Here is an 11,345-nt window from a genome sequence, read left to right on the forward strand (position 1 = left end):
CGGGATCATTTCGCAGCCGATTATCGATGTTAAACCTGCCCGCGCTAATTTTGAGTTGCACGAAAACTGCTCTCAGAGTCTGTGTGTCTCTGTGTCTCCGCCTGTGCTAGAGCGGCAGCGGCGGCAGAGCTGACTCGCGAGCGAGCGAGCGGGCGGGCGGGCGCGGGCGCGGGGCTCGGGCGGGCGCCCCGCACGCCCGCACTCCCCGCCGCGGCGCTCAGACCCCGCCGGGCCGGCCGGGCACCGGGCAGGGCGCGAGCCGGCGCCGGGCCGCCCGCCCGCCCGAGCCCCGCGCCCGCCGCGCGCACGCGAGCCACCAGGCCAAAAACAGCCCCGCCGCCGTCCGCCTCCGTGCCACCGGCTGGGAGCGAAAAGAACGCCTTTTGCCCCCGCGGGCCACCCCCCCGGCCCCGAGCGCCCACTCCGGGGTCAAAGGAGACTTTTTGGAAGAGGCCAGCGAGAGGGAAATACAAATTAAAACTTCCACTCACCTTCGCGAATCCGCCTAAAGTAGTGACTCTGGTGTAGAGACCGTGAAGATCCAGCTCCTTCCCACCCACCGCAGGGATTTTTTTAAAAGGCGACCTGCGGGAGAGAGAAAGCCCCGCACTTGTCAGCCGGGACCCCGCGCCCGGCCCGGGCGGGAGAGCCCCGTTCGCCCCGGCTCGCCCCGGCGCTGCCCCCCCGGTTCTGCTCTCACCCTCTGCTGTGGTGGAACTGCCGCAGCTCGTCCAGGAAAGCGAGTCCCTTTCTCCGCTCGTCCGGAGGCGCCTTCCCCGTCGAGTTTGCCATTATTTTTTCAAAGGAGGTTTTAAAAAAACCCAGATCGGTGTTTTAAAAGCGCCCCCCGCTCCCTGCGCTTCCTACCAGAGCCCGGAGCCCATTCCTCGGCCGGCGGCGGCGGGGCTCAGTCATGGGCCGGCGGTGGCGGCGGCGGCGGCGGCGGCGGCGGCGGCGGCGGCGGCGGCGCAGGGAGGGAGGGAGGGAGGGGGAGGAGGAGGAGGAGGAGGAGGGGAAGGAGGGAGCAGGAGGCCAGGGGGAGAGGAGGGAAGGAGGGAGGGGAATTTCTAAAAAAGTTTAAAGAAATCGGAGCGAAACTAGAGGGGCAGGCGACTGCCGGATCCGCGCGAAGCCGCGGGGCGAGCGCGGCCCCCACCCCTTCCTTCTCTCCCTCCCCGCGGCCCGGCTCTCGCCCGCCTCTCAGCGCCGCCGGCCCAGGCGGCTCGGCCTGGGGACGCGATTCAACATGGTGCTGCTGCCGGGGGCGCGCGAGCGGGCGAGGGGAAAGGCGAGCCGACGGTGAGGGGCCGGGGCGGCCGGAGGCCCGGGAGTTTCGGCGGCCGCGGCGGCGGGGCTGGGGCAGGCGGGGCTGGGGGTGGGGAGGGGGAGGTCTGTGTGGTGGTTTGTGGAAAGAGGGGTGACAGCGTGTATTCCGGCCGCAGCTCCGCGGGGCCCTCGCACACATTCACGCGCGGCCTCGGCCGCGGCGGCTGGGGCGTCCCCGGGCAGAAAGCACCGGCGGCAGCCGAGCCGCTGCGCGCCGCCCGCCCGCTTCCTTCCCTGCCAGCCTCCCTCTCTGCTGCCGCCAGCGCCGCCGCCACGGCCGGGCAGCCAGCGCCGCACAGCGACCCCCGAGGGCCGGCCGCGGCACTGCGCCTGGCTCCACACCGCCCCGGCAGCTCCTCGCGGGGAACAATAGACTCGGCTCGCCGGGCTTAGGGTTCATCTGCAATGTGCCGCACATTTCACACGCACACAAAGCCGGCGGAAAGGGGGGCGGTGCGGGGAAACGGCCACTACCGGTTGTTCCAGGGTTAGGGGTGGAGGCGATGTTCGCGTCCCCGGCCCGGCTGTTGGAAGGGCCGCCTCGGAGTCCCTGCCAGCCCGACAGAACCAGTCTGGCGCTCGGTAGGGAAGGGAAGCTCCGAGGGGCAGCTCCTCACGCTACGCATCATTCACAGATCGGAATAAAGTCAATTTGTTACCTTTTTTTTTTTTTTTAAGGTCTAAAGGAATCGGCTTTTCTGAGCCTTGTGCTAGTATTTTGGAGCCTGATTAGCACATTTTCCATGAATTATCCACAAACTAACTTTAGCAAACTGTAAATTAAATACAATGTGAACTGTCCTAGTTCTGTGGGAATACAGTAGTAATGCTCTTAATTCGTTTTGCCTTTGGTTGGTTTCACATATCACACTAGATTATTTTATGCTGAGTTATGCAAACTAAATTGGGAACCAATCTTTTGAACTTTGACAATGATTAACGCCTATATTTTTACATTAAGATCTTAAAGATAGACGCGCTTAAATATCGAGTAAGACCTTGTTTTTCCTTGCTTTCAAACGTCTCAAATGCCATCCCCGCTTAAAATAATTTGAAGGTTAATAAAAAAAGGCTGCTTAAACGGAGACTAATCATCTCAACAAATACTCCCACCTAAGTTTGCATTTACAAGGGGCGTTGGAGTCGGCCCTTTGCTACAAATGTTAATTAAGCTTCACAGGGTGTGAGGCGTATCATTAGTCCCATTTTAGTGACGGCCACTATGGGCAAAGTCACCGAGTAACCCAAGGTCACAGGCTTATAAAGGTCTGGATGATTATCATTTCAGGTGGTGGTTCCAATGGGAACATTTATTTGGTGGTGAAAAAAAATTATGTAATATAGCCCAGCATGCTTCCGGTGCTCACTCTAGGAAACGGATTTATTTCCCAAGTAAAGTTTGTCTCTTAAATGGGGTTGGAATAGGCTGTGGCTAGGAAGTTCCTGACACCCAAGGGCCAGTGAGTGTCTCGGAAGCCAGTGAAAGGCGGAGACCCGGCTGGGGGAGTGGAGAAGCTGGGTCGGGGCCGGCGGCAAGGGGGGGCGGGGTAGGAGGGAGACCAGGTCATCCGTCCCTTTCCCCACCGGTCCTCTTAGGGGTGGTGGAGATGTGGGCCGCAGAGCTGCGTGGCCGGGGCTGTGCGGATTCCCTAAACGCCGCACTTGCGCACAGCCCCTTACGTAACTGTCAGCGCCGGGGATTCCCTAGAGGGGGTCATTCTATTCAACCATTACACACACCCCGGGCTGCTGCCGCGGCGCTGCCACCGCCTCACAAAATGGCGGCGCCCATAGAGGAGATAGCGGCCGCCTCCTCGGCCCCATTTTGTGGGAGGCGAGAGATCTGTCAACATGGAATACCTCGGCTGAGGATGCATCCGAGTTTGGAGATTCTGCTTAAGGGATGGAGCCGAGGGGACCTCATTCAACGGAAAATGGCAGCGACTTCTGTTACCTCCACGTTTTTTGTTTGTTTGTTTGTTTTTACTATTTTCATTTTCTCGGAAGAGCCAGAAGCTGCCGGGGTAATTTTAACTAAGCGGAGAAGGGAAAGCTTCGGCTGACTGCTCGGGGGAGTTGCCGCGGCGTCTTGGTAGCTTTGGTTGCCCTTTCTCCTCCCGGCAGCTGACCGCGATCTCGCAGAGAGTCGCCTGAGCAGCCCGGCCCGCTCCGAGGGGACTGGGACAGGGCGACGCGGAACGAAAGCGGCGGCCTCAGCCGCGCCACTTGTGCAGCGAGACTTTTCGATAGTTTTTTTAAATGTCAGAGTCTACAGCACCGTCGGTACCCTCATCAGGGTCGTGGGCTTGGGAATCTCGGGCTCCCAGCTCCGGGAACTCGCGGTCGGGCGGGAGCCGGAGAGCTGGGAAGCCGGGTTGCGGGGAACCGGCGGTACTCGGGGATTCCGGCAGTCCTGGCCCGCCGGGTGGTCGCGATCCGGACCCGGGTCCGGGATGGTGCTGATGGGGCAGGGGTGGCAACGAAGGCACGTACACTGAAATTTAGGTCGTCCGTGTCGGGATTTAGGGTTGTGTGTTGCCAGTGTCTCAGGTCAGACCTTAGAACATCTTTCTTAGTATCCTACTCTGCAGTGGGCAAATCTGTTTGTCTTACTTCATATGGAAGGGCGGAGTGGAGGGAAGACATTTTTTTTTTTTATTTTTCAGGGGGAGGTTGCCACTTTTAAGCCACTGTTTGCTGTTAATGTGTGTTTGTGTGTATACACACATGCATGTACAGTAGTGTGTTTTGCTTTTAAGTACAAATTTCGAAGGGTAAAGACCTGGAGTGTGATACGTTTTAATGACCTTAAAAAAAAAATTAAGATGTGGTATGTAACTGGAGAGTTGACTCTGAAAAAAAAAAAACCGACAAACAAACCCTTTTCTGAAAAGCTGTCATCTTCAAAGTGGAGTCCTAAAGTATATCTGATGAATAGAATTTAAATTCATAACACTTTGCGTATGTTCTAGGCAAAGAAAAAAAAACCATAAAATTTAATGTTTAACAGATTATTACACGGTCCAACTTCTCCCAAACTAGAAAAATGTAAAGCAAAAGCTTTACAAGGGTATTTGCTATTAAGGGTATTTGCTTTTAAGAGGAATGCATAGATTTAAGAGAAGAGGAGAGGGCGCCTGGGTGGCTCAGTCTTTAAGCGCCTGCCTTCGGCTCAGGTCATGATCCCAGGGTCTTGGGATCGAGTCCCACATCGGGCTCCTTGCCCTGCCGGAGGCCTGCTTCTCCCTCTCCCACTCCCCCTGCCTCTGTTCCCTCTCTCGCTGTGTCTCTCTCTGTCAAATAAGTAAATAAAATCTAAAAAAAAAAAAAAGATTTAAGAGGAGATACATCTGATGAAGCTTAAATATGCATTTTGGGAATAATTTATTTCAAATGTTTTTTTACAGTGGCATCATTTGTATTTCCGTGAGGGTTTTTTTTTTTAAGTGTTTTATTTAGGTTGATTTTGACCCTCATATTTACTCTCTAGTGCAAAACTGCATTTTTCTGCAGGCTACGCCTCAATCACTAAGTTCCATGCCTGGGTCCTCTGCCGCACCCGATTGCTACTCCTGATGTGTGGATTACCAAGATATAGCTTCTGGTACTGTCTGTTCCTACTGATGTTCTGTATATGTAATAAATTTAGTTAGCACTAATCAGTCTGTACCTCTTGCAAGAATACCCTATCTTAGACCCCAAGTACCCAGGGAATATTTTTTTATGGGATTGCACTAATAGTAACCTTCCGTATAGTATTATATTTCTTTGTACCATATTGCATTTCCTATAGTGGGCAGCATAGAGCAGGTGGATCCTGGGAAAAAAATACTAGGGAAGTGCAGCAGTTCTACAATATTCTCTAATTTGATGATATAAATAAAATGTAGTTCATAGTTTTCAAGCATTAATAGAAATTCCTATAAAAATTACCAATGACAATGGAAATTGTTGAAACTAAATTTGTATAGTTTACTGTTCTGATGAGAAATATCCATAAAACCTTTTTGATGTGAAAAATGCAAAAGTGTGGTTTTTAATAGTAACTGCAAACCCAGAACATCATAATTAGAGGTTTCTGTTATTTTATATGCATCTCTGATTCTTATCATCAGTTTTAATATTATTTAATCAAGAAATAGTAATGTTTAAAATGCCCTCATTCAAGTAAACTAAAAAAAAAAAAACTAAACCAAATTTCAAATCAAGCATGTCAGGTTATAAAATTACAGCAGCTGAACTAACTTAAATGAGGAATTGGTACATTGATTAATTGGAGAAATTTTTAGATTTTAAGTCATGGTTTAAAAGAATTGGTTGAACAAGGTATTGAACTTACTTTTTTGTTTCTTTAAAGATGATCATAAGAAGAAAGGAATTGTTGGTAAGATAAGAAAATGCTTTCACCACTTGCTGCTCTTTCCTGTGTCTACTGCTGTACTTTTTTATGTGGGCTAACTTATTTGAATCTTTGATTACAGTATCAAATTATAGATAAGGTCTTTCTTCAGATGGTGACTCTTAAGGAGTACTGGTAACCAAGCTTTTAAAAAAGTGAGGAGATAGTTTGTTCTACTGCAGATTTAGATAATTGTAAAGTAGATGTTCTGAATCTACAGTTGACTGAGATTTGAATGATTTGTCCCTAAAGGGTCTGATAAATCTTCGGGGATTTTTTTGTTGTAGTTCTTTTCAATAGATATTAAATGCTATGCTTTGTACATAAATCTAGTGCAATTTGTTAAAAACAAAAGATAATTTCCAACTATTAAAGACCTTTTAATAAGACTTAATAATTAAAAAATCATATTTTAACCAATTACAGTTTTCTTTCAAGAGCCATCCCTAAGTGTGCTTTTGACAGGGAGTTCTCATTAATTGTTTAGGTCAGTTAACTAATCTTGAATTTTTAAAATTGTTATGGGTTTAATGTGCTACATTTGTGCATTATTATTTGTTTCATCTAATTTGATCACTGAAAAGAACAGTAGGCCCCAAACTGTGCTCTCTATAAAGTATCACAGTTTATAGTAGCTTAACACTTTGTTTATAGTATTTAATAACTTACAAAAACTAGGAGAGCATAAATACTAAACCAAGGAAATACTTATTTTTATCAATGCAGATTATTAAATCACTGAATAAATATTTATTGAATCCCTACCTTGGGCAAAAGTAGGAGGGCAAGAAAAGTTGACTTGGCTCTCAAGGAAATTATACTCCAGGACTAGATTTTTTCTTAACTGCTAGCTTTAAAAGATTATAATGAACTATTCAGACCATAGGGTTCTTAATTTTTAATACTTAAGGATATTTAGCACAGAGTTAAATTCAAAATTCTACTTAAAATAGAGACTTTTAAATATAATTATGTACAAAATACCATTACATTACTGTTAGGATCAGTGTAAAATTAGTGTTATTCAAAGTGCTATAAAAATATTAATAACAGCATTTAAATCACATCCTTTGAAAACTCAGATCCACAAAAAATATGATTCCAGTAATTAACTTTTTAATTATGGGAAAAGCAAGGGGGTGTAAAAAATATACTACTGAGCAAACGAACAGGAATTGTTTTAATGAAATTTGATTTTCTGTTTCAATTTTTTGGTACATTGACTCTTCTGACATTGCACTTTGCTATTAATTTAAAAAAATTAAACTCCAAAGACACATTAATTCTGTATTTAATGCAGATTTAATTCTTGACTAGCTGTAAAGCTTAAAGAATTGGCAGTCTTGTTGGTGAAACAATAAAATAGGAATTAAGCCAAAATGCAAAACTATGTAATAATTAGGTTTTATAAATATACAGGTTTTCCTTTGTAGCTATATGAATCAGAGTAGTATTGACTTAATAATAATTTAGTTTTTGTTTTATGGTGAAAACATACCACAAACTACATATCAAAATAAAAGTCAACCAGGGCCGGTATAAATTACTGAGGCTTATTGCTATATGTTAAGGGAAATTCTAACCAACAGCTCAATGGCAACAGTTTTTTAAAGGTGCCACAGTACTTTGATGTAATTCATAGGATATAGAACTCAAAAATATTCTAGAATAATCTTTATGTAATAATGTACATGAGAAATACTTATAATATGTTCTTTGGGGGTATAAAATAACTGATTTATTATTTTATGGGTAGCTACAATGTTTGCAGGTATTTTAAACATAGATGAAAATTTTAGGAGTGTTGTACTATATCTTATAACCAAATTTCCCTCTTATTAATAATACTGATATTGAACAGCCATTAGTCATTATTGATAGCCTAAATAAATGTAAGTGTAGGTCCTGTTCTAATGTCTAGTAATTTTAACTGCACTGAAAGATAGATTGCCTCAAGGTTAATGGAGGGTTAAACAATGGTTCTCTTCTTTGGGAGACTGAAAAGAAGCTTTCCACTCTTTAGGAAATGCTGGAATTTACTCTCTTCCCACTGAACTAAATCCATCCTTGACATCGCCATTTGCTAACCTCATTTGTTTTTTCTGCTCCATTAAAGTTGAGGCCACCAAAAATAGTAATGATATCAGACTACACGACCCTGGGTGGGTTTGTGCCCACTGCAGATACTCTCCTTCCTACCTTATCCTTGTTCTCAGTGTCAGTTTCTAAAGAGACTTTTGTAATATTACTCTTAGTATACTACTAAACTGGATAAGAGAAATAACTTGTGGTCTATATATGGTGTTCAAAGAGTCCACTAACCTTGTGAAACAATGTGTTTATTCATTCTTCTAGGGAAAGGGTCTCAGCAGGAATGGGCATCTTAAAGGGCCCTGTGATACCCAAAAAGCTAAAGTTCTGCTTTTTATTTTGTGTGGGAGCCTCAAGGGAGAGGCATTTTGAAACTTTAGTTAAGAAATACCGTTGTAGTTCATCAAATTACAAGAATTGCAGCAAACAAGGGGTACCTGGGTGGCTCAGTCGGTTGAGTGTCTGACTCTTGATCTTGGCTCAGGTCTTGATCTCAGGGTGATGGGTTCAGGCCCCACATTGGGCTCCACGGTGGGCGTGGTGCCTACTTAAAAAAAATAGAATTACAGCAAACAAATATTTCTAAAGAAGAATTATAGATTTTTAAAGAAAGTGTAATTAAATGCATTTAACCATCTTTCAGTTTGTCCTCTACTGAAAATTAAGTGGATAAGAAATTAAATTAATTCAAAATGGGTCCCAGATATAATTCTTCAACTAATTGGGAATGTCTGGGGATATATATGCATTTATTATAATTGCCTACATAGTAGTGTATGCTTTGTGTTCCTGGGTGACACTGATCAGAATGTTTCCAGTGATGTGACCAAGTCACACTGCAGTCTTGTTCTCCTTTGTGCTTGCTTGTTCTGCTCCTCTTTGCTGCAGTTTCTGAGGAATGTGCCTAGGAGTAGGCCCAGACCTTGCTTTTGTAGAGATCTGTCAACAGGGCTAACTTTATCTCATAGCAGGTTCTCGTAGCTTATCTGTGGGCCCAGCATATGATAATTGGAACTTCAAGGATACTAGTCTGACTGCAGTTCATCACAACCTTTTTTTAAAATGCTAAACTGTTTGAGTCCTAAACTGTGCATATTCTAAATTGTTCAGTGGATATTAGAAATACGTTATTTCTGTGCCCTTTTTTGCTATAGATCCTTATATGCATAATTATTGTTATTTAAAATCTATAATTCCATGCATTGTCTGTGAGGGTGAAGGAAGGGTAGCATCCCATCATGTTTTATATATACATTAAGATTTTGGCCCACTCCCTACTGAACCAGTGAAAAAGGGCATGTTTGAGAGAAAATATGTGCTTTACTCAGACTCCAATAATTAGGCTGATGCACTTGATTTATTTTACACATTGAGCTCATTCTTAAAAGGTAAACATTTTACAATATGCCTCCTGGCTCACAAATCAGTGCTTTTTCTACTAAACATTCCTTCTGTCTTGCTAATAAAATCCAGTTTCCAGAATCATAGTTAGTTGCTAAGCAAATATGCATAAAACCATAAATTTATCCAAATCATTTATTATTTAAAGAGTAGTATATAAAAGTTTAAACAGAAGTCATTGATCAGTAAAAATGACAGAAAATAAGCAAAATAAAAATAGAATTATGGTAGAATAAGCTAAAAGACCTTACTTTAGGGAATTATTGGGAAAACTGACCTCAAATATGAGGTCTGGGGCTTCTTAGGCAATACTTTATCTTAAATTAGAATCTGTAGGAATCCCCTTATCACTTATTCTTTCTTTGCCAATATGTACTACTTATTAACCAGGTAAGAACATTTGAAATGAATCTTTAAGGCTACAACTTATATAACATAAATATTACTGCTACATATGGACTAACAGTTTTAGCCTCATTGCAATACCTTGAACGGTTTTTGTAACTGCTAAATGCCCTATAAAAGGCTACCAACCCACGTAAATAGGTCTTAGCTCTTAGTCTGGTACAGCTTGGCAAATTCTTTTTGACATAGCTTGAATTGCTAGGAATGAGGGGCATCCATCATTCCTTGCCAATGAACATACATCCTTTGCTGTTGAAGGTGAAATTTGAGCCAAGTAATTCTGCAGGACCTAGTGCAATGGCCATCCTCTCAGCAGATTCAGAAAAGCAGTCTTGTTGATCTCTTATTTTACTAATTTTTTATCTTTCTGAGATTGTGTATGACCTCACTTGGAATGTTATTTCCCTAAACCATTGTGCTTCACAGATGTAAATATTTCCCATTGGGAAATACTGGAAGATACAAAGTGAGGCCAAATGTATATGACCATGAGTGTGCATGAGCTTGACAAGTGAAATAGTTGTCTTTGAAATCATCATACTCTTTTCCTTAAAGTCAATTTAAAGCTGGAGGTTTCAGGGCACCTGGATGGATTAGTTGGTTAAATGTCTGACTTGATTTTGGCTCGGGTCATGATCTCAGGGTCATGGGATCCAGCCCTGACCTATTGACAGGCAAGTTAAGGGCTATCTTCTGGAGATTTTAGTTATTTCATGATGGATTCTCTTGGAACAGGTCTGGAAGGTTTTTCAGACATGTCTGACATATGAGGTTGAATTTTCCTGACCAGAAGACCAGGGATAGGAGGCCCACCAGCTATCTAGATAGACCCAGCACTACCAAGAGTTATCTGTAAGCTGCTATTACTAGTCTGGTGCTTTAAGTGGGAAGTGTTCAAGAGTTCAAGAAACTCTCCTATACGTTGTGTCTGTAAGAAACTAAAAATAATAGGAAATCTTTTGATGGGTGAGATAATCATTTTAAAACATCCAAGACAGGTGACTTTGAACCTGACAAATAGTCAGGAATATTTCAAAAGGCCCCCTTAGGTGAGGTTCAGGTTACATCTTCCACTAAGGAACTTAGATGGAGATAAGGTGGTAAATATTTGGAAATCTTATAGGCTGTTAATATTTTATGAGTTTAGAAAACATCCAGTCTGGTTGCTGAAGATTTCTTAAAAATGGCCAATATGCTTGGGCACTTTGATTGTTTCTTTAGAATCCCATCTAGATGTTATACTGTCCTTACTGTTTCTAGGTGAGGGGACAACAGTTTTGAATAGTCAGTAGGACTTTATAAACTTCTTTATATCTTTATTTATATCTTCTTTAAATCTATCAGAAAAGGTATTTCCTGATTATTACTAGACAAAATGATACTGTGAAGCTTTAGCAATAAAGACTTGCCAACAGTCATGTCACTCTTGCATATATGTATGTTTCTATCTATCCTGCAAAGGTACACATAATCACTGAAACATACTCTTGTAAACAACACATACAATATTAACCTGAATATTTGCAGGGGACTTCTTAGGGGGATGATTTTATTTAGTTAGTGTGCAGCCTCATCTTGAAAAACAGTAACATCTGAATGAGTTAGCAGAGGAAACCAGTTGGTTGATAAAGATAAGAGTAACGATGCCTGTGAACAAGAGGTCACAACAGCCTTAGTTTAGTAATAGCCACAGCTCAAGACCATAAGGACCCCTAGATATTTT

At 43.6% G+C, this 11,345-nt stretch overlaps 1 protein-coding gene across 12 annotated transcripts in view; it reads right to left on the bottom strand.

The window, feature by feature from the left end:
• Positions 1 to 933, bottom strand: part of ARID2 (AT-rich interaction domain 2) — a 215,691-nt gene extending 214,758 nt beyond the window's left edge. For all 12 annotated transcript variants that reach the window (XR_003519834.2, XR_003519838.2, XR_003519837.2 and 9 more), the window contains exons 1-2: positions 701 to 933; positions 492 to 585 (exon numbers count right to left, since the gene is read on the bottom strand). Coding sequence is in view for 3 of the 12 variants with exons in the window: in XM_027593212.2 (XP_027449013.1) it covers positions 492 to 585; positions 701 to 792 (186 nt within the window). In the remaining 9 variants the exon portion in view is untranslated. The remainder of the gene's footprint in view (positions 1 to 491; positions 586 to 700) is intronic.
• Positions 934 to 11,345: the final 10,412 nt, after the last annotated feature.

The sequence above is a fragment of the Zalophus californianus genome, chromosome 9 (assembly GCF_009762305.2).
Source record: "Zalophus californianus isolate mZalCal1 chromosome 9, mZalCal1.pri.v2, whole genome shotgun sequence".
In the NCBI taxonomy this organism is placed as follows: domain Eukaryota; kingdom Metazoa; phylum Chordata; class Mammalia; order Carnivora; family Otariidae; genus Zalophus; species Zalophus californianus.